This window comes from Bos taurus, chromosome 18 (assembly GCF_002263795.3).
Source record: "Bos taurus isolate L1 Dominette 01449 registration number 42190680 breed Hereford chromosome 18, ARS-UCD2.0, whole genome shotgun sequence".
In the NCBI taxonomy this organism is placed as follows: domain Eukaryota; kingdom Metazoa; phylum Chordata; class Mammalia; order Artiodactyla; family Bovidae; genus Bos; species Bos taurus.
The window spans coordinates 63,821,179-63,847,896 of record NC_037345.1 but is presented as its reverse complement, the minus strand read 5'-3'; the positions used below and the strand labels follow the sequence as shown (position 1 = coordinate 63,847,896).

At 49.7% G+C, this 26,718-nt stretch overlaps 1 protein-coding gene across 3 annotated transcripts; it reads left to right on the top strand.

Moving 5' to 3' along the window:
* Window positions 1–1,276: 1,276 nt before the first annotated feature.
* Window positions 1,277–25,261, top strand: SMIM17 (small integral membrane protein 17). 3 transcript variants are annotated; one of them, XM_015458498.3, is made up of 4 exons: window positions 1,277–1,365; window positions 12,750–13,010; window positions 14,766–14,842; window positions 24,604–25,261. In XM_015458498.3, the coding sequence occupies exons 2-4, from the start codon at window positions 12,848–12,850 to the stop codon at window positions 24,733–24,735; spliced, it is 372 nt and encodes a 123-aa protein (XP_015313984.1). In that variant the 5' UTR covers window positions 1,277–1,365; window positions 12,750–12,847; the 3' UTR covers window positions 24,736–25,261. The 3 variants fall into 3 exon arrangements, with proteins under 3 accessions (XP_015313984.1, XP_015313982.1, XP_003587395.1); XM_015458496.3 differs by having other exon boundaries at window positions 21,360–25,261; XM_003587347.6 differs by having other exon boundaries at window positions 17,616–25,261.
* Window positions 25,262–26,718: the final 1,457 nt, after the last annotated feature.

The window sequence follows — 26,718 nt, the reverse complement described above, 5'->3', positions numbered from 1 at the left end:
CGGACCATCCGCAGAAGGGCCCGCCAGGCACGGGGCCGGGGGTACCGCCCTGGGCGGAGCGCGCATGCAGGGCGACCTCGTGGACACGCCGCGGGGGAGCGCTCGGACCCGTCAGGGACGACGGGGAACCTCCCGGGAGTCGGCCCCCGAGTGCCCCCCGGCGCCCCCCAGGTCGGCCATGCGGGGAAAGGGCCTCGCAGGTCACTCGGACCTCGGGAACCCCTCCAGGCCGGACGCGGAGAAGAGCGCCTACGGCTGCAGCGAGTGCGGCAAGGCTTTCGGCCGCAGCTCGTCGCTGACGAAGCACCGGCGCATCCACACCGGCGAGAAGCCCTTCCGGTGCGACGCGTGCGGGAAGCAGTTCCTGGAGCGCTCGTCGCTGACCATCCACCGGCGTGTGCACACGGGCGAGAAGCCGTACGCCTGCGGGGACTGCGGCAAGGCCTTCAGCCAGCGCATGAACCTGACGGTGCACCAGCGCACGCACACCGGCGAGAAGCCCTACGCGTGCGGTGACTGCGGCAAGGCCTTCCGGAAGACCTCGTCCCTCGCCCAGCACGAGCGGGTCCACACGGGCGAGAAGCCGTTCGCGTGCGGGGACTGCGGCAAGGCCTTCAGCCAGAGCATGCACTTGGTGGTGCACCGGCGCACGCACACCGGCGAGAAGCCGTACGCGTGCGGGGAGTGCGGGCCGCGCCTTTCAGCCAGCGCATGCACCTGACGGAGCACCGGCGCACGCACACGGGCGAGAAGCCCTACGCCTGCGGGGACTGCGGCCGCGCCTTCAACAAGAGCTCGTCGCTGACGCTGCACCGGCGCAACCACACGGGCGAGAAGCCGTACGCGTGCGGCGAGTGCGGCAAGGCCTTCAGCCAGAGCTCCTACCTGATCCAGCACCAGCGGCTGCACATCGGCGTGAAGCCCTTCGAGTGCGGCCGCTGCGGCAAGGCCTTCAGCAAGAACTCGGCCCTGACGCAGCACCAGCGCCTGCACACCGGCGAGAAGCCCTACGCCTGCCCCGTCTGCAAGAAGCACTTCACGGGCCGCTCGTCGCTGGTGGTGCACCAGGTGGGCCACACCGGAGAGAAGCCCTACGCCTGCGGCGAGTGCGGGAAGGCTTTCGGCCAGAGCGCCTACCTCATCGAGCACCAGCGCATCCACACGGGCGAGAAGCCCTACCGATGCGCGCAGTGCGGCAAGGCCTTCATCAAGAACTCCTCGCTCACCGTGCACCAGAGGATCCACACCGGGGAGAAGCCCTACGCGTGCGGCGAGTGCGGGAAGACCTTCAGTCGGAACACCAACCTCACGCGGCACCTGAGGGTCCACGTCTAGGGAGGCTGGCCGCCCCCCAGTCTGCACCAGGTGAACGGGGTCCTAGGCTCGGAGTCTCCCCCCAGATGGGCGGGGTCCTCTGCGCGGAGCCTCCACCAGGTGGGCGTGGACCTAACCTCGGAGTCTCCGCCAGGTGGGTGGGGTCCTTAGCTTGAACCTCCACCAGGTGGGCGGGTCCTTACTTCGGCTGTAAGAGGGGGCGCTATGACTTGGGGGCCCAGGGTGGCGCAGCTCCACACAGTCTTGGAATGCGGGGATCCAGGACCGGCTTCAGGTTTACGCGCGCTCCTTCTTGGCCCGGCGTCCTCACCCACGGACCAGAAGGCAAGCTCCTCCGTGCCCAGTGTACTGCGAACGCTGCGAAGTTGAATGTGGCTGGAAACCTAGGGGAGCACCAGGAACCCAGGGCGCCAGAGTTCCGATCCAAGCTCTCAGTAAATAAGCGCCGGGCTGGAGCGTTTCCAGCCTCCGGTCTCCGTTCCGATAGTACGGTGGGGAAGGGCGTGGAGGAGGTGTCTGGATAAGAGCGTGGGGACATTTCTCCTCTTGGCACACACACCCGCGGTCTAGTCCTAACAAGGTGGCCACTGTGAGCTCCCTAAGATCTAGAGGGGGACTCTTCATCCTTCCACATCCCAGCCCCGCTGCAGTCTCGCTAAACCGTTCTGGAAGACCGGACCCCACCCCAGGCTAATAAGCGGTAGAAGTTGGCAAGTTATTCATGGGGCGGGGGGGGGGGGATTTTTTTTTCGAGGTAGCAATAACAGTAACTGCTTCATATGCCAAAGTTTCTCATGGTGGTCTGTTCAATTTTTTTTAATAAAACTTTTCACGAAGGAAGTTCAACGTCATTTTAAACAGTCATCAGACGAGAAAGAAACGGGGACCGTGTGTTCAGTCAAAGTCGGTTTCAGTGCTGGTGGGAGAAGGTGGGGGAGCGAGTAGCAGCAGCCTAATATTCAGGGTTAAATGCTTACTGGAGTCAATAAGCTTGCGCGCTGGAGTCTCTTTTCATAGTTGTTTTTGCAGTTAAACTTGAAGGAATGTCCTCAGCTTGACCTGAAGCTTTGTGTACACATAGAGTTCCCCGAGTCTCCTCTTTCTGGGGCCTTTTTTGTTTGGTTGGTTGGTTTGGGGTTGTTTATTTGTTTGTTTGGTTGGTTTTGCTTCAGGCTTGCAGGATCTCAGTTCCCCAAGCAAAGACCGAACCCAGGTTAGGGCAGTGAAAACCCAGAGCCCTAACCACTAGCCCTCCAGGGAATACCATGGCCTTTTCCACCACTTTGTTATTTTAATGTTCAGTGCTACTGGTCACAAATGTTCTGGTGTGTCTGAATGTCACACACTTCCTGACGCCAGTGTTCATGAAGAATAAATAATTCATTATAAGCAACCACTTAGATCTGCTGGAGAAGGGATAGGCTACCCACTCCAGTATTCTTGGGCTTCCCTTGTGGCTCAGCTTTTAAAGAATCCGCCTGCAATGTGGGAGACCTGGGTTCGATCCCTGGGTTGGAAAGATCCCCTGGAGAGGGGAAAGTACCCACTCCGGTATTCTAGCTTAGAGAATTCCATGGACTGTATGTCCATGGGGTCACAAAGAGTTGGACACGACTGAGGAACTTTCACTTTCACTTTTTACATATCAGTAAGTGCACTTCGTGTTGCAGGTCAAAAGAGCAGCCGCTCAGCCATGTATAAACATGAATAGTTTTTGAATGTCTGGCAGGGTGTGGGCATCAGGGTGGGCTTGATCCAGGCACCATGCATCAGAGCCATGGCTCTGACTCCCTTCACCCACTGGCCTCGTCCTCAGACTGGCTTCCCTCATGGCTTCATGTGGTTTCCAACAGCTCCTCTTGACACATTTCCTCAGAAACATCCAGTTGGAGACAGGTCTCTTCCAGTCATTGGCAAAACAACAACAACACTTAAGTTTCTTCCAGTTGTACTCACCAGGAACTGATTATTCTGAGGAGAGGAATGCCATGTGCTGCTTGGTTTAGATCTGGGTCTCGCCCTCATCCCTGAAATAGTAGCTGGGGAAGGGGAATGAGTAGGAGTGACTGCCCAGATCAGCCTGAAACCACCGGGGTCGGTTCACCCAGGTCCCAGTCAGGGAGAAGCGGGTGACTTGCGGAAGCCAGCCCCAAGGTCATCATGCTGCTGGAGGCTAACATTTAAAGTCGGATGGCCCCTCTGACTTTTATCATGACCATGGGGTTCTGCTGCACAACAAATGTCTGTTCTGATATTTTCTTTGTGAAGCCCTCTCACTGCTGCGATCACCGGGAGGGCCCTCAGTCCTGTCTGTCCTCTGGGCTCTCTTGACCCCGGGAAGGGGGTGGAGCCCAAGAGGCTCCAAGTCACATGTCTTTGCTCTGACTTTGGTCTCCATCAGCAAGACCAGATGTCACATGACCAGGTTTCCTGCTCAGGGCTGGGGGGTGGTGTGTGGCCAGGAGAGTGACCTGACCCCCAGGGCAAGTGTGAGCCCTTGGTGGACACAGGTGGGTGAGCACCAGCCGTGACTCAGCAGGCTCCTTGTAGCCCTCTGTGCCATGGTTCACTGTACTTTAAAATGCGGGTAATGGGTGTCTCTGGGCTTCCCACCTGGCTCAGCGGTAAAGAACCCTCCTGCCAATTTAGGAGACACAGGTTCGATCCCTGGGTCGGGAAGATTCCCTGGAGGAAGTAAAGGCAACCCACTCCAGTATTCTTGCCTGGAGAACCCCATGGACAGAGGAGCCTGGCGGGCTACAGTCTGTGGGGTCGCAGAGGAATAGGACATAACTGAGCAACTCAATGAGTGGGTATCTCCAGAGTCGATAATAGAGCAGTCAGGCGCAGCTAAGCAGCAGGTCCCAGCAACACAGAGCTGCAGACAGCAGAGCCCCTCCCCTCGCACTCTGTCTCTCTTCTGCTCCCTCACCTCTGTTTCAGACCAAAACACCCATGCAGTCCCACTTCTTGTGGTCATTTGGGACCTCCATCCTTGGGGACGCAGGTCTGGTCAGAGCCGGCTGCCAGCCCACAAGCATTCCAGCCTGGAGGAGGTGAGTCTGATCCACATCTCAGCACCTGGAGGAGAAGCGGCCCAGTGTGTCCCCTTACGTGCCTCGTGGTTCACAGCTGGCTCCCCTCAGACCTACGTGGCGGCTGGGAGATGTTGTTCAGGGGCACGTCCAGGACAAAGTGGAGATGACCATCCCTCGAGCTGCATTTGATGGCCTGTCCAGGCAGATCGTGTAGTCAGTCCCCCCCCCCACTCACCTCCAGCCCCCGGCTTCTGTAGACGCCCTGGGGGTCGGCATACAGGCAGTGGCTGAGTGAAGGGCAGCTGGCCTAGGCTCAGGCTTTCCTGGATACAGCAGTCTCAGCACCTCCCACTGGAGGGGTTCACGCCCCCTCCTGGTTGCAAGTGGGAAATGCGATCTCTGGCAGGACCGACTCAGCAGGAGGAAGGAAGGAAAGTGAAGTGGGGATGGGGGGAGGAGGGGTCGCTGTCTCCCCTGCACCCCAAAATGCAAAGCGAGTGCTCATGCTCGCCAGTACCAGGGAGAGAGCAGCCACAGTTATAAAAGGCTCAGTTTCTAGCCGTTTGGGGATGTTGTAGATTGCACATGTTCCCCTGAAATTCGAATGCTGAGACCTTAACACCCAGTGACTTCAGAACGTGACTGCATTAAAGATAAATAGGACTCTATGAGGTCATATGGCTGGGTGCTAAAACAAGGACTTGTGTCCTTCTGAAAGAGAAACATGAGGCCACACGTAGGCAGAGCGACAGTCACGTGAAGAGGCCACAAGAGGACCGCCATCTGCAAGCCAAGGAGAGAGACCTCTGGAGAAACTAGCCCTGCCCAGACCCTGCCACGGTATGCCATAGTCAGCAAGAAAAGTTAGTTTGCACCCTTGCCCCTGATCCCCAAATAAGAAAACGCTTCCTGTAAACCTGGAATTCAAGCAAAACCAACTTTATCTCTGAGTTTTGCCATGCTGAGATTTGAGGGTCTTGGGACTTCGGTGGTGGTCCAGTGGTTAAGATTCCATGCTTCCACTGCAGTTGGCAAAGATTCAGTCCCTGGTTGGGGAACTAAGATATCACAGTCAAAAAAGAAGAGAGAGAGATTTGATGATCTGTCATGAACTTTTTGACTTTGTTAATCGTTTTAACAAAATTAGTAGGTTTTCGGGTCTTCCCTAATGGTCCAGTGGTTACGACTCCATGCTTCCAATGCAGGGGGCATGGTCAGGGAACTAAGATCCCACATGCCCTGTGGCATGGGCAAAAAAATTTTTTTTAATTTTACCCAATTCAGATCCCACATAATTTGAGTCTAATCCTAAAGAAAGATGGTTGGCACATTTATTCACCAACTAAAATGATACAAGAATAACACAGTTTACACAATCATTTGCAAGTATGGATTTTTGAGTTTTTTTTTAATTGCAAAAGGCTTCTTGTCATTTCAAAAAGTGCCACTAAAAAGGTCCTGATTTCAAATGTTTATAATTCAAGGTAGCATAAAATATAGCCCTGATGTATTTATATAAATTACAATAATATCCTTCTTGCAGTTCCCACCTCACAAGATCAAAACGAAGCCTCATCAGTAAGTTACATATATAGGGACTTTCCTGATGGCTCAGTAGTAAAGAATCCACCTGCAGTGCAGAAGATATGGTTTCGATTCCTGGGTCTGGAAGATCCCCTGGAGAAGGAAATGGTAACCTACTCCAGTATTCTTGCCTGGGAAATCCCATGAACAGAGGAGCTTAACGGGCTACGGTCCATGGTATCACAAAGAATCAGACACGACTTAGCAACTGAGTGCACGCGCATGCTCGTGCACACACACACACACGCACACACACATATACTCATCGAGTATTCCCCATCTCATATCCCTGCTGCCCCCAATCCAACATAACCAACAACCTGAGTCCTGGCACATCTTTCCCTTGTTTTCCTTTTTATACATTTGTACATTTCTCTCTCACAGATGCCTTGGAAACTTTGTGTTAGTAATTCCAGTAAGTAGTAGACAGGTCCTGCCGTCCTAAGAACCAAAATGACTCTGCAGTTTCTTCGTTTGTTTTTCGCTCTTTTGCATTCATCCCACACTCCCCAGAGCCCAGAGAGCTTTGTTTCCAGGCACCAGCAGGGTCACGAGGATGGGTACTTTGAAAAGTGACAGAGAAGGAGGGAGGGAGGGAGGAGGAGGAGAAAATCTCCAGCTCGTTTGCCTAGAGGTTCAGTAGTACGGACAGCGCAGCGGGTTCAGCACCACGGACAGATCCACCTGAAAGTTTTCAGCACCACGGACAGAGCAGGAAACCTACTTTCCCCATTGGCCTCTGCGATGCAGAACTTCCTGGTGGTTTAGCCGTAAAGAATCCTCCTGCATTGCAAGAGACCAGGGTTCGATCCCTGGGTCGGGAAGATCCCCTGGAGAAGGAAATGGCAACCTACTCCAGTGTTCTTGCCCGGAGAATTCCATGGACAGAAGAGCCTGGTGGGCTGCAGTCTATGGGGTTCTAGAATCAGAGATGACTTAGCGACTGAATCAGCACCACCCTAACCCTGCTGGATCCTTTTTGAGCAGAGTTTTGAGCCCGCGCCCAACCCTCACCCGCAGGGTCCTTGAATGCTGATATCTGAGTAATCCAGTCTCTCCTGGTGCTGATCTCAGAAACTCAGGCATTGAACACTTAACATGCACCAAACGGAATTTTGGATTTTCTCCACACACACACAAAAACATGAGCCTACTTAGTGCACCACAGGGCACTCAACTGGCCAGGTTCAAAGCTCAAAAGTCCTTCCTCTTCTCTCATCCCACCCATGCTCAAGGACTCTCAGCTTTAACTCTAAACTATTCATTGAATCTGTCCACTGTTTTCCACATACACTGTCACCACCTCACTCCATCGTTTCTCACCTGGTTTACCAGTGAGTGCTCAGTCTTGTCCAACTCTTCGTGCCCCCATGGACTGTAGCCTGCCAGGCTCCTCTGTCTATGGAATTCTCCAGGCAAGAATACTGGAGTGGGTTGTCATTTCCTCCTCCAGGGGATCTTCCCTACCCAGGGATGGAACCCACGTCTCTTACTGGCAGCTGGGTTCTTTACCACTGCGCCACCTTGGGAAGTCACCAAACCTATAGCCCCTTCTATATCATTTCTTGTATAATAGTTTTAGTGATCTTTGACATTTTAAATTATATTATATCACACCCTTCCATGGATTCTCAGCACACCTACAATAACATTCAAAGATGTTACTGTGGCTTTCAAAACCCTGGATGCCTCTCTGACATTATCCCCCATCACTCTCTTCCTTGCCTGACCACTCTGGTCCCACTGGCCTCCCTGTTGTCCCTCTGGACCTTTGTGCATGCTATCCTCCCTGCCACAAATTCTTGCATAACTGGCTCCTTTCCACCTTTCAGGATTAAGCTCAAAATGCCGCCTCTGCTTAAAAAAGATCACCTCGGGGGCTTCTCTAGTGATCCAGTGGTTACGATTCCACACATCCACTGCAGGGGGCGCAGGTTTGATCCCTGGTCAGAAAGCTAAGATCCCCGTGCCTTGAAGTGTGGCCAAAAAAGCAACTCCCATCTAAAATGACCTCACCATTACTATCACATTGATTACATCGCATACTTAATAGAATTAGCACGAACTATATTTTGTATTTTTTTATTGCCTTTTGTCTAACATCATTACTAGCCTGTAAACTTTATTAAGCCATATATCTTGACTGGCCTGGTCACCCAAAACAAGCATGTAGCACATAGCAGCTGTTTATAATTATTTGTCGAATGAAGGAATGAATGAATTTTCAGCTAGTCATGGAGCCCTGAAGAGATGCCAACAGCACTCGACTTCTGCCAGAACGGTGGTCATATGTGCTGGCCTAAGTTTTTTTTGGCTTTGTTTTTAATTGGTTTGGCTGTGCTGGGTCTTCACTCCTGCACGGGTTTTCTCTCGTTGTGGCAAGCAGGGGCTATTCCAAGAGTTTGTACGCCACAACTCAGACCTGGTGCAGCCAAATAAGCAAACAATTTTTAAAAAAAGAAAATAAGACTGTAAAGGAAGACTATTTCCACCCTTCCCCAACTATGACTTTGTCGAAAATTTTAAGTTTTGATATAGCCTCCAGGAGAGCAATTTGGCAGAGTTCATTGTATTGTATTATTGATAATAATAGCAGCTAACAGCTAATAGGGGCTTCCCTGGTGGCTCAGTGGTAAAGAATCCGCTTGCCAATGCAGGAGACTAGGGTTCGATCCCTGAGTTGGGAAGATCCCCTGATGAAAGAAACGGTAACTCACTCCAGTATTCCTCCCTGGGAAACCCCATGGACAGAGAAGCCTGGTGGGCCACAGTCCATGGGGTCGCAAGGAGTCAGACATGACGGAGCAACTTAGCAACCACAGCTAATAGCTGTTAAGTGGAGTATATACATTCTTTACTTTTTACCTTCAGAGCAGTGCTGGCAGGTGGTAAGCGAAATTCTTCCCACTTAACAGAATGGGAAACTGAGGCACAAAAGTGACAAGTGACACCCCGAGGACAAGCTAGTGGCAAAGCAGGCTCTGACGGGAGGCGGTCTGGCCTCAGGGTCCCCGCACCGTCACACCCCTGCCCCGTCTCCTCCCGCCTCCCCCTACCCCGGGTGCTGGTTGTAGACTAGGAACCACCAAGAGGCCTGGGAAGTTGCTGGTCTCCGTGGGCGTCCGCAGCCAGGGACGTGCCCATCCGGCCGGGGCTGGAAGGCTCGTTCCACTCTGGCCCCGGCTCACCGCATGCGCAGCCCCACAGCCACACTGCTGACACGTGGTCACCGTCGCCCCTCTGCTCTCCTCCCCTGTCCCTGCAGGCGCTGGCTCCCCGGGAGGTGGGGGCCGGAGGGGAGAAGGCCGCTTGCTCTCCAACTTCCCCATCTCCCTCCCGCAGCCTCCGCGTCTGCGCAGCCGCGGTCCCTGCGGCGCCAGTTCTGCGGCCCTGGACAGGGTGTGTTTGGGGAGGGTGAGTCCTCCGAGGGACCCCGCGGGCAGGAGCGGGGCAGGGAAAAGGGGCTGGGGGCTCGGACGGCGGGCCGGGGACGCGCGCGTGTGAGCGTGGATGCGTGCACGTGGGAATGCGCACTGGGGGAGGAAGAAAAGGCGCCCCAGGGGGGTGTGGGTCTCGGGTGGGAGGAGTGTCCCCGTCCCTCGAGTGGCAATGGGCTGGGCTGGGGCTGCAGTTCGCCCGGTTTCTCCGTCCCGCCCTGTCTGCCCGCCTCCTGCGGGTCGCACGAGGTTTTTAGCCTCTGTGCGAGGAACCGGGAACCGCCCTGCCTGCCTGGCGCGTCAGCTGCGTGCGCGGGTGCTCCGGTCTGGCGGGGGTCAGGTGTCTGAGCTCGCGGGACCCGCGTGTTAACCGCGTCGCACCTGTGTGCCCGCGCGTGCGCCCTCGAGCATGTGTGTGGCGTGTGTCTGCCTGGGCACGTGTGTACCACCTGCACCGGCGAGGAGCACGCGCGCTGGAGTCGGTCGGGTTTAGGGTCCCTGCCTGGCTCCCGTTAGCTGCGTGCCTTTGTTCAAGGGCCTTCCCAGTCTGTAACACAACAGACTTGTGACAGTAGCTGCCGCGGAGAGTGGCCGGCGGCGAGGATTAGGAAGACGCGGAGTTCTCCGCAGTGCCTGACCCCGGCGTGCGCCGGGAAGCGGCGGTTGCAGTGTTACTTTACTGTGGTGGAGGTGGTGGTTACTGCGTCTTCGTCCTCCTCCTCCTTCTTTCAGACACCCATAGTTTATTGTTTAGTCCAAACACCTTCAAAATGGAAACCCAATACTTTCCACCTGAAACAAACTAGATACTACCTAGTATATAATGCTTAACACATTACAGCAATAAAGATGACACTATTGTCTTATACACCGACTACAGCCAATGGCAGAGCCAGTTTGGTTGCAATAGCGTCATGGTCCGTCCTTCTCAGAGGATGACCCGTTACTATGATAAGATAATAGTTGAGGCTCTTAGGTGTGAACTCACACACACACACCCCTGTCACACCCGCACATTTCTCTCTGTCCTGTGCCCCTCCTCCCTCCTCCGTGAATCGGGTTCTGCATCTTCTGACTTGGGTCGGGGGACTCTTGTCTCCTCCATCCCCCGCCCCCTCACCTGCATTCTCTCCACTTCCCACGCCTTCTTACCCCTCAGCTAAAACACACGGTTAACTACTTGATGGGTGATCATTTACCTCGAGAGGCTAAAGCCGGTTTTATGTTCTTGTTCTAGGACGTTGCATGTATTAACCACCTTGCATAATGTAACCCACTGAGTATACTCCTGGATAAGCATTTAGAAAAAGAGTACAGGGCCTTCCTGGTGGTTCAGTGGTTAAGACTGTTCTCAATACAGAGGGCACAGGTGCGACCCCTGATGGAGGAACTAAGATCCCGCATGCAGTTCAGCAGATAATACAAACAGGCTGAGTGTAAAAAAATAAATCGAGAGCCCCCTTCCTCCTTCTGTCTTTTACTTTGACTCTTCTGAAAGTGAAAATGAAATACAGGTCCAAGAAATTCTCTGTTGTAAGGAAAACATGAAGAGGTCTCAACGGAGGCGTGCGCAGCGAAAGGAAATGGAGTGGAGTTGCGGCAAAGGCGCACTGCAGGGCTCTGTGTGGACAAGCCGCCCCTTCCTCCCAGCCACTGTTTACCCGTGAAGACGCGGGCCCAGTGGCCCCCATCTTTTGATTTCTTGAGGAAACACTGGAAATCTGTATTTTCAGTTGACATCGTCCGCATTTTAAAATGCCAATAATTATTTCAAACCCTTGAAAGGAAGACATCGTGTAAGCCAACCGCACGGGTGGTGGGGCTAGGTTAGACCCTGGGGCTGCCCGTTTGCAACTGTGTTGTGGGCTGGGGAGTGTGGAGGGGGTGCGGAGAGGAGGCTGTGAGCACAGACAACGTTTCCCAAGACAGCAAAAGCAAAAACTGGCCTTGGCGGAAAAGTAGTGAGACAGCCCCAGTAGGGAGTAGCGTTTATTGCCTTGGGCCATTTAATTTTTATTTCACAATGGGGTGCGGCTGGTTCGCAGTATCGCGTTCCTTTCAGGTCTTCAGGGAAGTGAGTCGTCACACTTGCACTTGCAGCTACTCTTTTCCCACTGAGGTTGTTGCAGAGCACTGAGTTGAGTCCCCTGTGCTGTTCAGTAGGTCCTGGCTGACATTGTATTTTGGCTTTAATATGAGCTGTAATTAACCTGTGTTTTAGCTGAAGGGTGAGAAGGCATGGGAAGTCGAGAGAATGCAGGTGAGGGGGCGGGGGATGGAGGAGACAAGAAAAAAAATCTGGTTTAAAATGAAATAGTCTTTCACACTCTCATTTTATATCTTGCCAACTTGAAATTCAGGAGGCTGTCACTTGTCAAGTTGACAAGATATAAAATGAGAGTGTGAAAGAACATATCATTTTAAAGTATTTATTTATTTATTTTTGGCTATGCCGGGCCTTAGTTACAGCACTCAGGGTTTGCGGCATGCGGGATCTTTAGTTGTGGCGTGTGGGTCAGTTCCCTGACCAGGGATGGAACCCAGGTCCCCTGTGTTGGGTCCTTGGAATCTTAGCCACTGGACCACCACGGAAGTCTCTAAATTAGATTTTTTTAATCCTTGTCTGTCAGATACTCCTCCTCCTTCTTAATGATCACAGAGGAGAAAGTCAATGCTGCAGGGGGCTCGAGGGAAGACTGGGGTCCTTCTTTTTGCAGCCAGAGGGGTTACAGGGGGTGGGGTACTCTCTTTTCCTAAAAGCTTCTGGGTCTGTGCTTTGGTTGTGGAGTGTGTGTGTGGAGTGTTTGTGTGCACACTTGCCTGAACCACCCTCTGGCCATCCTCTCTAAACTCCTTATTTCCCTTCTTGTTTTATTCGTCTCTAGAGCATTTGTCATCATTTGACATATTGTCTGTCTGCCCCACTTCCCGCCACTAGAGAGCGAGTCCCAAGAGGGGAACTCTGTTCCGCTCAGCGCTGTGTCTCTGTGGTTGCTGTTTGGTCGCTCAGTCGTGTCTGACTCTTTGCGACCCCATGGACTGCAGCCCACCAGCCTCCCCTGTCCTTCACTATCTTCCGGAGTTTGCTGAGATTCATGTCCACTAGCTGCTGATGCTATCTAATCTTCTCAGCCTGTTTCTCTGGTGCCCAGGAGTTGTCCTGGCACAGGGCTGGCACTCTGTGAATATCTGATCTTCTCATCCTGTTTCTCTGGCGCCCAGGAGTTGTCCTGGCACAGGGCTGGCACTCTGTGAATATCTGATCTTCTCATCCTGTTTCTCTGGCGCCCAGGAGTTGTCCTGGCACAGGGCTGGCACTCTGTGAATATTTGTTGAGTGACTGAATGTCTCTCAGTCCTCAGGTCCCAACTCCTGTTCCCTGGGGAGCTCAGCAGGACCCTGGAACTGGGGGAGGACAAGTAGCCTGTCTTTCAAGTTCCACGTTCTGAAGAGATGCAGAGTCTCAGACCTGAGCAGGTCCGGGGGCTGCTGGAGCCTGAGAGGGCAAAGACCCTGCTGCCTCGGGAGAACAAGGCCTGGGAGAAGCGTGCCGCCTTCGCCAAGGACTGGGTGGCTGTGGAGGTTGGGGCCTCCGGCTGCGGCAGCGATGAGAAAGGTGAGGGCCGGGGTCCCGTGGGAGGTGGGGGTGGCAGAGGCCATGGCAGAGCCTGGGGAAAGGGGACTTCATCCTGCTGCTCCATTCGGCACATTTCTAAATGAAACCTTGTGTCAGTCGGCTTTCTGCTGTGTAACAAGTCAGCCCAAAACCGAGTGGCTTAAAGCCGGTCATTATCTGTCGACGATTCTGCGGGTTGGCAACGCATGCGGCCTCAGGGGATAGTCCTGCTGCCCTTGCCTGTGTTTGCTCCCACTGTGCAGCCGCAGTGGATCGAGAGGCAGCTGGTTCATGTGAGATGGCCTTACTGGGGTGTCTGGATGGTTGGATGGTTCTGACTTACGGCTATGTGTCTCCAGCAGGCTTGTTCAGGCTATTTCTCATCGGGGGTTGAAGGGTTCTTACGACAAACAAGATATGGAAGACCCCAGGTCACAGGCACTTTTTCAGCCTCTCCTGGCAACCTAGTAGCTCTTGGGTGTGCAGAGAGTGGTGTCATTTGCTGAGATGGGGACAACCCGTACAGCACCCCCATAGCAGAATGACGGCTGAACCTTCTACCAGGAAAGGGTTCTTCCTTCTTCCCTGGGAGATAAGCAGGCCCTCGACCAAGGTGTGGGGAACAAACATCACTTCCAGCAGCGAGGAGGAGGTTTGGGGTTCCTGGCAGGACCTGGGTGCAAAAGAGTGGGAAATACCCATCTTTGGTTCCACCCCTGGTTCTCTCCAGTTTAGCGTTGACAAGAATGCTGAGATTCGAATATGGGGAGATTCCTTCACTGGTGGCTGGAAGCTGGGGAAGCCTCCATCCTCCTGGCTTAACTCTGTGGCTTTTTCTTCTGCTCCCCCACTCAGTTTTTGCCAGAGGGCTGTAGAAAAGGAACTGTTGTACCCATTTACCAGGCAGTAGAATAGAGGCTCAGGTGGTGAGTCGTATCAGGTGACTCTGTTTAAGTCTCCTGGGTAGTTAGTGGCAGAAATGGGATCAGAGCTCAGGTCTCTTCTTCTCTCCACCCCATCTGAACCACGTACATGCACTGTGTATGTGTGTGTGTGTGTGTCTGTGTGTGTGTCTGTGTGTATGTGGTATGTGTCTGTGTGTCTGTGTGACTGTGTCTGTGTCTGTGTGACTGTGTGTGTCTTTGTGTGTGTTAGGATATCAGCAGGACAGTGTGTGTCTGTGTGTCTGTGGGTGTCTGTGTGTGACTGTGTGTGTCTGTGTAACTGTGGGTGTCTGTGTGACTGTGGGTGTCTGTGTGACTGTGTCTGTGTCTGTGTGTCTGTGTGTGTCTTTGTGTGTGTTAGGACATCAGCAGGACAGTGTGTGTCTGTGTGACTGTGGGTGTCTGTGTGTGTCTTTGTGTGTGCTGGGACATCAGCAGGACAGTGTGTGTCTGTGTGACTGTGTCTGTGTGTGTCTTTGTGTGTGTTAGGATATCAGCAGGACAGTGTGTGTCTGTGTGTCTGTGGGTGTCTGTGTGTGACTGTGTGTGTCTGTGTAACTGTGGGTGTCTGTGTGACTGTGTGTGTCTGTGTGACTGTGTCTGTGTCTGTGTGTCTGTGTGTGTCTTTGTGTGTGTTAGGACATCAGCAGGACAGTGTGTGTCTGTGTGACTGTGGGTGTCTGTGTGTGTCTTTGTGTGTGCTGGGACATCAGCAGGACAGGTGCGGTGGGTGGGAAGAAAGCAGCACCCATCCAGCTGGCCTGCTCGCTCACTCATGACTCCTTTCTCCTCCATTCCTGCCCTCGCCCAGATCTACCTTCTCCCAAGACTCTGGTTCCCCAGGAGTGGAGCTCGGTGGAGGAAGACGATGAGTCCGAGGACTCCCAGGTGAGCTGGGGATTCCTTCCTCTTTTGATGAGACCCCTCTCTGCAGTTCTTAGTGGACTGTCACACTCCCTTCCTCAGCCTGGAATTTCCAGGCCCCACGAAAGTCTGTCTGGGGATGTGAGCCCCACGAGGTCTCTGGTGGGAAACAGGACGTGTTCCATAGTCATCAGATGTGGAGTGGAGGGTATCAGGTGGTGGGTGTAACTCCATCCATGTATACCCTCCAACCCTTCACTCATAAATGCTTCATGACTTAACCATTCATTCCTCTGTCCTCTCATTTATTCACCCAAGCTTTCATCTGCCTACTCATCCATATACCCATTCCACCCATCCATCCATCACCCATTCATCCATCCGTCCATCATCCACCCATCCATCACCCATTCATCCATCCAGCCATCCATTATCCATCCAGCCATCATCATCCATCCAGCCATCACCCGTTCATCCAGCCATCCATTATCCACCCATCCATCACCCATTCATCCATCCATCCATCCATTATCCATCCAGCCATCATCATCATCCACCCATCCATCACCCATTCATCCATCCAGCCATCCATTATCCATCCAGCCATCATCATCCATCCAGCCATCACCCGTTCATCCAGCCATCCATTATCCACCCATCCATCACCCATTCATCCATCCATCCATCCATTATCCATCCAGCCATCATCATCATCCACCCATCCATCACCCATTCATCCATCCAGCCATCCATTATCCATCCAGCCATCATCATCCATCCAGCCATCACCCGTTCATCCAGCCATCCATTATCCACCCATCCATCACCCATTCATCCATCCAGCCATCCATTATCCATCGAGCCATCATCATCTATCCATCCATCACCTGTTCATCCAGCCATCCATCATCCATTCGTCCCTCCAGCCATCCATCCATTATCCATCTAGCCATCATCATCCATCCATCCATCCATCCCCCGTTCATCCATCCATCCATTATCCACCCATTCATCACCCATTTATCCATCATCCATCCATCCATCACCCATTCATCCAGCCATCCATTATCCATCCAGCTATCATCATCTATCCATCCATCACCCGTTCATCCAGCCATCCATTATTCAGCCATCCAACATCCATTCATCCCTCCAGCCATCCATCCATTATCCATCTAGCCATCATCATCCATCCATCCATCCCCTGTACATCCATCCATCCATCCATCCCCTGTACATCCATCCATCCATTATCCACCCATTCATCACCCATTTGTCCATCATCCATCCATCCATCACCCATTCATCCATCCATCCATTCATCATCCACCCATGCATCCATCTGAGGTCATCCATCCACTTCTGTACCCATCCATCAACTCTCCCATCCACTCACCCTTCTACCAATCCATTCATCCATCTACCCATTGAACACTCCATTCATTTGTCCTCTGATTCATCCACCCATCCTGCTCATTCACACACACGTCCCATCAGTCCATATATGCAGTTATCTCTGTGCCCACTCATCCTCATCATCCATATGCAATCACTCCATCCATTCAACACACCGACTCACCCATCCTTCTATCCACACATCTATCTACTCACCCATTCATCCATCCACTACTTGTTGACTGTTGGAAGGATGTGCCTTTTTTCATCGACCCCTTTGCCTACTCGTCCATCCCTCCCTCCATCCACTAATTACTTACTGCGTTTTAATCCAAGTACTCTGAGTAAAACCAAAAAGAATGATTGAGCACGTTCCTTTCATTGGAAGACCTAATGTTTTCTTTGTGGGGGCATAAGACATCAATATGTGAAATAGTAACAGTGGTTCTTTTATTTACATATTTATTTTATGTATTAGAAAGAAAGCGTATAATCACTCTTGGCAACATGTCAGGGTCCCATCTGCCAATCAGATGTCAGAAATCCAGCCTGGACTGGCTCAAGCCAGAAAAAGGCTTTGTCGACGACGCAAGGTGGGAGAAGGCAAGCTGGACAACCAACCTTGGTAGTGTAGAAATAAGAGCCGCTCCCAGTGGGATGGCTCAGGGGAAGAAGGAAGCAATTCTGTGGGCCAGGAGGGCTATCCTTGCTTAAAAATATTTATTTATTTAGTCATGCCAGGTCTTAGTTGCGGCATGTGCGATCTAGTTCCTTGAGCAGGGATTGAACCGGGGCCCCCAGCACTGGGAGCTCAGAATCTTAGCCACTGACACCAGTGCAGTCCTAGAAGGTTTATTCTTCAATATCTGAGAGAGGAAGAGACACCACACCTATGATTTTATTTTATTTCTGTTTAGTTTTTTTTTTCTCAAGCTTTAAGCTTTTTATTTTGTACTAAAGTATAGCTGGTCAACAGCATTGTGGTGGTTTCAGGTGAACAGCAGAGGGACTCAACCGTACATGGACACGCATCCATTCTCCCCCCAGTGCCCCTCCCATCCAGGTGTGTGCAGAGTTTTTAATTAAAACAGCTCTACAGCGGACAGGCTATTTCTTTTTCTTTTCTAAATTTTTGTGTATTTATTTGGCTGCACTGGGTCTAAGTTGAGGCGTGTGGGATCTTTAGTTGCCTGTGTGAATTTTTGGTCGCTTCTTAGTCATGGCGTGTGGGATCCAGTTCCCTGAGCAGGGGTCAAACCTCAGCTGCCTTCATCAGGAGCACCACCAGGGAAATCCCTGATACACGTCTCATTCCCAGTTCCGTAATCCCGCTTTCTTACAGGTGACAATGGTGGCCCCCTCCCCCGCTGATATTTGTGCTTCTTCTTCGTTTCTGTTTCAGGGCTTCGTGGAGTGGTCGAAAGCTCCACAGCAAATGACCGTAGTCTTGGCGGTGTGTGTGATCTTTCTGTTCCTGGTTTTAACTGGGATGCCCATGATGTTTCACATTTAACTATAAAGGCGGCTCTTGTTTGTGTCATGCTCAGGAAGAGTCCTGGTTTAAAAAATCCGGAATAGGTCTTGAATATCATCAAAGGCCTTTTACACATCCATTGAGATGACTTCTGTGTTTCACCTTTTCATGTGCCGTTTCTGCATTACTATATTTCATTGAACTTAAGACATCTTCGATTGTAAGTGCGTGTTATTTTGTGTACTCCTGAGAAACAGAATGCTACTTAAATGTAAGATGTCACCAAGTGGAAGATGCAGCATGACTTCAGAGAAGGTGAACACGTGTGCAACATACGAGCAATGAAATGGAGTCGATTTCTCAATTACAAATCACCTTTGCATTCTTCGGATGGTGGCACACCTGGCTTTTCAATACTGAATTCCGTTCCTGGATATCTTATGTAGGATCCTTGCCTCTATCTTCTTACATAAGATTGGTGCTATCTTTGTTTCGTTTCGGTGTTGTGCTAAGCTCGCATCATAGAAGGACTTGAGTAACGTTTGACCTTTTGCCGTGCTTTCGAGTACGTTCTGTAGTTTAGGCTGTGCTCAGTCGTGTCTGACTCTTTGTGACCCTCGTGGACTGTAGCCCACCAGGCTCCTCTGTCCATGGGATTTCCCAGGCAAGATTACTGGAGTGGGTTGCCATTTCCTTCTCCAGGGGATCTTCCCAACTCAGGGATCGAATCTGGGTCTCCTGTGTTGGCAGGCAGATTCTTTACCGTTGAGCCACCAGGGAAGCCCTTTCTCGTAGTGTAAGAAGTATCAATTCTTTGACGTGTGGAAACAACTCAGGAAAGGGATCAGGTTCTAGAGCTACGGAAAGGAGGTTTCCATGTGTTCTTAGATGGCTTTTCCATTTCTTCTCTTGTTTTCAGCTCGTTAATACTTTTTAACTCCATTAATTTTGATGATTTATAGTATTCTTTTGTCCCTTAGACTATTCTTCATTCCACTGAATATTTTCCTCCAGATGATTAGCTTAATTATGAACACTATTTTTTGGCTTGGCCAAAAAGTTCGTTTGGGTTCTTCTGTAAGATGGTAGAGAGAAACTTGAATGAAATTTCTGGTCAGCCCCAATATAATTAAACAAAATCTTCTCTTTATTCTGTCCCCATTCTGCCTTTGATTTGTCAAAGTTTTGTCTAGTTTATTATTTTTCTAAAGAACCAGCATTAGGATTTGTTTATGTCCATTATTTCTCTAGTTTATAATTTTTTTTCCTTTAACATGTATTGGGTTTATTTTTTTTGTTGTTTCTATTCCTTGTCTCGATTTTTAAGTTGACCTCTTAATTTATTTATATTCTTTTTATAAAGCTATTTGCTGTAATAGTGCACTTAATAATATAAATGTACTTCTGGTTATAGTCTTGGCCACATCTCAAAGTTGGATAATTCGTGTTCTTGTTTATCTTGTTGTTGCCTAAGTATTTTATTGCAGGGTTTCTAAAGAGTGATTTGAAACTCAGTGACAAGGTCTATTTAAAAAGAGGTTTCTTCCCGATTCACTGCACTGTGAGCGGAGAATGTGGGCCATCACATGTCTGCTTTCAGAACCTTTTAAGAAGCTTTTATCCTGGCCTAGAACATATCCAGTGTCTGTGTATGTTTCCTGGACATTTAAGATGAATATATATTTTCTGTCTGTAGAATTCAAAACTACATGTCGGTTAATTAACTTCATCTTATCAATTACGTTGTTCAGAATCACATGCTATTTAGTTTTGTCCAAACCTACATGTCAAAAACCAATAAGGCTATGTAAAAATCTGTTAGTATTGATTACACTTGTCAATCTGTTTTTATTAATATATACTTTGTGCATTTAGCAGCCGTGTAACTTGCTGCATATAATATACACAGCACTGTTACGTCTTTGTCAACTAAGTAATGCGTGTAAAACACCCAGCACAGGGCCAAGTATAGAGTAGGCACGCAGTAAATGTTGGTTAAAATCGGATTCTTAATCCTTTGCCCCATAGGAAATGATTGTCTTTAACTAATGTAATCCCTTGCCTTAAATTTTACCTTGTCTAATAGTGGTCAATATTACCATCCTGCTGTTTAAGCTTCCTGTGTATGTGTATTTAGACTCTTTGAGTCATTTTGTTTTAAAAGGACTTTGAGTGGTCTCATTTGAGTTTGTTAGAGACATTAGGGCAGATAAAGTGTTGGCTTCTCTCTCTCTCCATTCCTGTCTCTGGCTGATTGTGTCCAACAAGCCACAACTAGCCCGTAAAAGAAACACATGCCTCAGCTGTTCCATTCTTTAGGATTTTATTGGTTGCAGATGGGAGAGTCTCATTTCATATGAACTCAAGCCAAGAAGGGCTTCCCTCGTAGATCATTGGGTAAAGAATCTGCCTGCAATGCAGGGGACCCGGGTTTGATTCTTGGGTTGGGAAGATCCCTTGGAGAAGGAAATGGTCAACCCACTCCAGAATTGTAGCCTGGAGAATTCCATGGACAGAGGAGCCTGGCGGGCTAGAGTCTACAGGTTACAAAGAGTCGGACACGACTGAAGCACGTTAGCACATGTAGCAAGCTAAGAGATTCATTATAGATTCACTTTCACCAACGTTCAGGATGAAACTGGCTTCATTTAGAGTTGGAATGAACTGTCGTGACTGAAAATGTAAATGAGCATATACAAGCTGTATTAAACATGTTATTTGTAAAAGGTGTTGACCCATGCAGAAAATAAAATGAAATATCTCTTTTTCAACAATTATATCCTTGGAGATGTTGGGAAAAGATTCCTGGGTCTTGAAAGATAATTACGAGAAGTATGCAGGGAGGAAGTATGTATCACTATTTTTTATGTGTTAAAAATGTTTCCAGTATTCCTGGAAAAACAGGTCAAGTGTACAGTGGTAAGGAATCCACCTGCCAATACAGGAGACGCAGGTGTCATCCTTAGGTCAGGAAGACCCCCCGGAGAGGGAAATGGCAGCCCGATATAGTATCCTTGCCTGGAGAATCCCGTGGACAGAGGCGCCTGGCGGGCTACAGTCCCTGGGGTGGTCAAGAGTCAGATATGACTTAGCATGCACAAGCAAGTATTCCTGGAACAGAAGCAATGAGTTGAAAGGGGAGACTTGTCCAGGTAAAAAATGGATTTATAAAGAAAAAAATGTAGAGCTGGTTTGTCGTTGTTGTTTTAGTCACTAAGTCGTGTCCAACTCTTTGCAACCCCATGGACTGTAGCCCACCAGGCTTCTCTGTCCATATTTCCCAGGTAAGAATACTGGAGTGGGTTGCCATTTCCTCCTCTAGGGGATCTTCCCGACCCAGGGATGGAACCGGCATCTCCTGCATTGCGGGCGGATTCTTTACCACGGAGCCATCTGGGATAAACCATAGAGCAGTGGTTACTTATTTCAGCTCTGTCACGTGCCAGAACACTCATTTCATGGATGATGGAGGTCCCCACCGGCACCCCGATGATCTGTTCTTCACCCAAGAGCCAGGCGGATCCCATTAAATGTAATTAAGACCGTTCGTAATCCACCCACTTCAGGAAGTCAAAGGCAAAGTCCTCCCCCTGGCCATCCAGCCCCACGAGGACTCGCCTGTGCCCTCCCCCACCGCGCCATGCCTCCCTTTTGTTCCCGTCCCTGCTCCAGCCACACTGGGCCGCGGCTCTTCCGACAAGCCCGTCATGCCCGTCTCAGGACACTGGCACTGGCTCTGGAGCAGACCTCTGCCTGCAGTGTTCTTCCCCACGGACGCCCCCATGGCTCCCTTGGGCCTTCAGGTAAGCCCTTCATCAGGACCTACTGTGCTGTGGCCTGGGTGATGCCTTGAGTACAGGCAAGACTCTGCAGTTCCTGACCCTGCAGGACACCAGCCGGCAGAGGGCTGTTCTCTCTGTGTGTTTATTTTCCGTTTTGGCTGTGCTGGGTCTTTATCACTGTGTGGCTTTTTCTACCTGCAGTGAGTAGGGGCTCCTCTCCAGTTATGCTCACGCTTCTCATTGCAGGGGCTTCTTTCGTGGAGCACACCTCTAGGGGACTCGGCTTAAGTAGTCGCAGCTCGTGGGCTGAGTGGTCGCGGCTCATGGGCTCCAGCGCACGGGCTCAGTTGTGGCCCACGGGCTTAGTTGCTCTGTGGGCTCTTCCCAGACTAGGATCGAACCCGTGCCTCCTGCATTAGAAAGGCAGATCCTTACCACTGGACCAGCAGGGAAGGTTTTTCTCTTATTCATTCATTCACCTGGCATTTCTTCACGACCTCTTGTGTGCCAAGGCCTGTGCAGAAAATGACGGGACAAAAAAAAAAAAAAAAATGCAGACAGATTCTCTCCTCCCAGGCCCTCCCTGGTTTCCTCTAAAGGGCTGAGAACTGAGAGGGCAGGTGGGCAGGGAGGTAGATGTGTCTCCATGTGTTGATCATTTGCTCCTCTGCACAAGCTCAGACAAGGCACAGTTCAGTTCAGTTCAGTCGCTCAGTCGTGTCTGACTCTTTGCAACCCCGTGGACTGCAGCACGCCAGGCTTCCCTGTCCCTCACCAAGTTCCGGAGCTTGCTCAAACTCATGCCCATTGCATTGATGATGCCATCCAACCATCTCATACTCTGTCGTTCCCTTCTCCCCCTGCCTGCAATCTTTCCCAGCATCAGGGTCTTTTCAAATGAGTCAGTTCTTTGCATCAGGTGGCCAAAGTGTTGGAGTTTCAGCTTCAACATCAGTCTTTCCAATGGAATATTCAGGACTGATCTTTAGGATGGACTGGTTGGATCTCCTTGCAGTCCAAGGGACTCTCCAGAGTCTTCTCCAACACCACAGGTCAAAAGCATCAATACTTTGGCTCTCAGCTTTCTCTATAGTCCAACTTTCACATCCATATGTGACTACTGGAAAAACCATAGCCTTGACTAGACAGACCTTTGTTGGCAAAGTAATGTCTCTGCTTTTTAATGTGCTGTCTAGGTTGGTCAATAGCTTTTCTTCCAAGGAGCAAGCATCTTTTAATTTCATGGCTGTAGTCACCATCTGCAGTGATTTTGGCTTGACGCATTAGTTTCTGATAAAATTAAATAACTTTTTCAACCTATCTTGGTGGGAGAAGCAAGGAAATCTGAATATGGACTGGTCAGTGATATTAAGAAATTATTCATTTCATTGTGTGAAAATGATATTGTGGTTGTATAGAAGACACTTTATTTTTCCTTATGTTTAGTATATGTTCTGCTGAAGTGAGTACAAATTGTTTTTTCCTTAGAGGTGCAAGCTGAGGAAGTGAGAGCATGTCTGTAATTTACTTTAAAATTGACCTGGAAAATAGTCATATACACAGATTTTCACAACCTATTTTTATTTTTTCACAACCTACTTTTAAAGCAAATATATATTATAAAATATGGTGCATTTCCTTATTTTAAAAGGACAGGTATTATATTTTCTTGTTACCAAAGTTATTTTTAAAAAATATTGAATACTTTATACCTTTCTCTATGATTGAAAATGTCATAGCAATTTTTGTTTAATGTGGACGTTCTCTTTTATGTAGAGAGGTCCTAGTTGCCCTATAACACAGGTCAAGTTTGGAAGAAAGGCTTCAGTCACAACTGAGATGGATGGGGCAATGGCACCCCACTCCAGTACTCTCGCCTGGACAATCCCATGGACGGAGGAGCCTGGTAGGCTGTGGTCCATGGGGTCGCTGGGAGTTGGACACGACTGAGCAGCTTCGCTTTCACTTTTCACTTTCATGCATTGGAGAAGGAAATGGCAACCCACTCCAGTGTTCTTGCCTGGAGAATCCCAGGGACAGGAGAGCCTGGTGGGCTGCCGGCTATGAGGTTGCACAGAGTCAGACACGACTGAAGCGACTTAGCAGCAGCAGCAGCAGCACAACTGAGAAATAGTTTTCAGCAATTTTTTTTTCTGGAGCTAAACAAATCACAATGAGGTTTAAATAAGCATAAGAGATTCTTTATAATAAATCTTATGACCCCTAAATAAATATTTTAAAAAACCAAAACGATTTAGAGAAAAAGAAGATAAAAAATAGCTTATGCCCAATCTGTGTGAAATGGAAACATCCACCTGCCTTGTCTAAGCACACAGAGGGTCTCAGATGACAAGGAATAAAGGCAAGCTGGAAAACCATTCCATGCGGTACCATGTGGGTAGAAAGGAGCATTATATAAGTTTTTAGAATATTTATGCATATAAACAAATATCCACATAAAAATTTGCTTATACATGCATAGAATATTCTGGGAAGATAAAAGGCAACTGCTCTGAGTGGTTGCCTCGGGGGAGAGGAGCTTGCTGACTGGTGGGAAGGAGAATATAGAGGTAAGATGATTACTTTTCTTCTTTATAAATTATGTGTGTGCTTGTGTGCTCAGTTGCATCTGACTGTAACCCCATGGACTGTAGCCCTCCAGGCCCGTGTCCATGGGATTCTCCAAGCAAGGACATTGGACTGGGTTGCCATTTCATTCTCCAGGGGATCTTCCTGTCCGAGGAATGGAATCCGAGTCTCTTGCATCTCCTGCAGTGGCAGGTGGATTCTTTACCAGCTGAGCCACCAGGGAAGCCCTTATAAATTACAGACTGTATGAATTACTTAGAATAATCTTGCGGAGATCTTGCTGTCTGATTAGACCTTGTGTGTGTGTTCATTTCAGTTGTGTCTGACTCTTTGCGACCCCATAGGCTGTAGCCTGCCAGGATCCTCTGTCCATGGAATTCTCCAGGCAAGAATACTGGAGCGGTTTGCCATTCTCTTCTCCAGGGGATCTTCCCAACCCAGGAATCGAACCCTGGTCTCCTAAACTAGACCTTGTAGCCCTCCGTAATTCCTGGTAATGCAGGTGGTCTGCACTAGTGATTGGCGTGTTTCATCCTTCCCTGTAGCCACACCATCGAGTCAGCCCTTCCCACACCACCCCGGGCTTGGCTGTGGAGCCTGCTTTGACCAGTGGAACCAGAAGCAAGCTTGGTGCTATGCCCATGTCTCCCTACTCTAAGTACCAGCTCCCGCCTTGAGGGCTCACCGAGCAAGACGTGAGTCAGCTGAGCCATTCTGGAGCACCAGCCCACAGCTGACCATGGGAGCAGAGCTGAGCCCTTCGCGTTACAGTGGGGTTTGAGTGGCACTGCCCCCGCCGAGTATGCCAAGAGTAAGTGTGCTGTGCCTCACCCCCCTTCTCCCTTCACGGGCCCTGAATGGCCCTCTGTCCCCACGGTGCTCGGGCTTCTCCCCACACAGCCATGGTGGGCTCTGGGGCTGGGAAGTGCAGTGGCAGTGCTGACCTGTGCGGGCCTCGCCTCTCGGTTCTGCCTTCGGCTGTGCCCACCTCCCAGCTGCTGAAGCCCCCTCGCTCTCCCCCTGATCAGTGCCGGCGCTCCCCGAGGTGTGAGCACCTTCCTCTTCACACCTCCCTCCCAGGGGCACGCACATCCTGTCCTGCTTCCTGCTTTTTTTTTTTTCCTGGGCTGTTGCAGTCCATGGGGTCACAGAGTCAGACCCAACTTAGCGACTGAACAATAAAAGCTACACGAAGTCTTTCAATTATGTTACACGAATGATCTGTTCTACTCCATGCCTTAAAGCAAAAAAGTTTATTAAGAAATAAGTCCTTTCACCCTCTTGCTTTCTGTTACCCAGTTCCGCTCTGAACAGGCATCATACATACTCCATGGACTGGCACCTTCTGTCCTCTTAATGCGTCCAAGGAAAGAGCCATCCAGACCTCAGCTGATGAGCTGTCTTTCTGTTGCTGTGAAGGCCTGTTACTTTTATGGCACAAAATGGGATTAGGTGCCTTATACTGCTTTGCTCCATTTCACCCAATAACCACACTTTAATTATAATTCCATACTTTCTAAGAATCTTTGGCCTGAAACCCACTCAGTGCTAACCAATTTCTATACTGGTTAGTTTTCCCTGATAGACAGCAAAAGAACTTAATCTTATCTTAAAATGAGAACAAAATGCTGGTGGGGGAACAACCTGGAAAGAACACGAAACATTTTAGCTCTAGGAAGCAGAGCAGTGGGAACTCGGGAAGCATCTTAAAAGTTGTGGCCAAGAGATGATTCATATTCAGCTCCCGCCTGAATCCTGAGGAGAGAGTGTCTGATTGGACTAACGTGAACTGTGTACAAGCTGGTGATGCAAAAACCTCAGGGAATGACATCAGAGCAGCCCAACCAACAGGGAAGGAGTCTGTGCATGCATAGTTTCTATTTGCATTGCAGACAAAAACAATATAGTTCATGTTAAATTTAAAGAGTTTATGTACTTTTAACTATGCCATATTACAGTTATGAAAATTACATTCTCAATAAACTACAAGGCATAGTTTTGTGAGTATAGAGATCCTCCTCATTCTTTTCAGTTACTGCCTAATAACCTACTGAACTGATTTTCCAAAATTAACTAATCAATTTACTACTGCTGGATACTTAAGCTGTTCCAAGTGTTTAAAACTTCTGTGGTAAATGTACATCTATATTTTTGTGCCTGTGCTTTTTGAGAAGATCAATCCCTAGAACTGCAGCAGTGATTAGTTCATTACACTTTATGTTTTACATACAATACCGTGTTCGTGTGCTGGTCGTCCAGTCATGTCTGCTTCCTGGTGACCCCACAGACTGTAGCCCACCAGGCTCCTCTGTCCACGGGATTCTCCAGGCAAGAATACCAGAGTGGGCAGCCATTCCCATATTGCCTTCTAAAATGGCTTTCTACCTATTTACCCTCCCAATGTATGAAAATATGTCACATCTGTAGCAGTACTGGATACTATCCATAATGGGTGTGCTGGTTTGTGCTGGTGGTAAGAACTTTTAAAATTTCCATTTATCTGATCATTAGTGCAATTAAGATTGTCCTTGACTGTTTTCTTCATTTAGAGTTGCTGTCATACTGTGTATTTTATCTGACTTTGTCAGACTGTGTCTCTTACTTGCTGCTTTACAACAGCATTTCTTTTTTAACTTCTTGTTTTGTATTGGGGTGTAGCC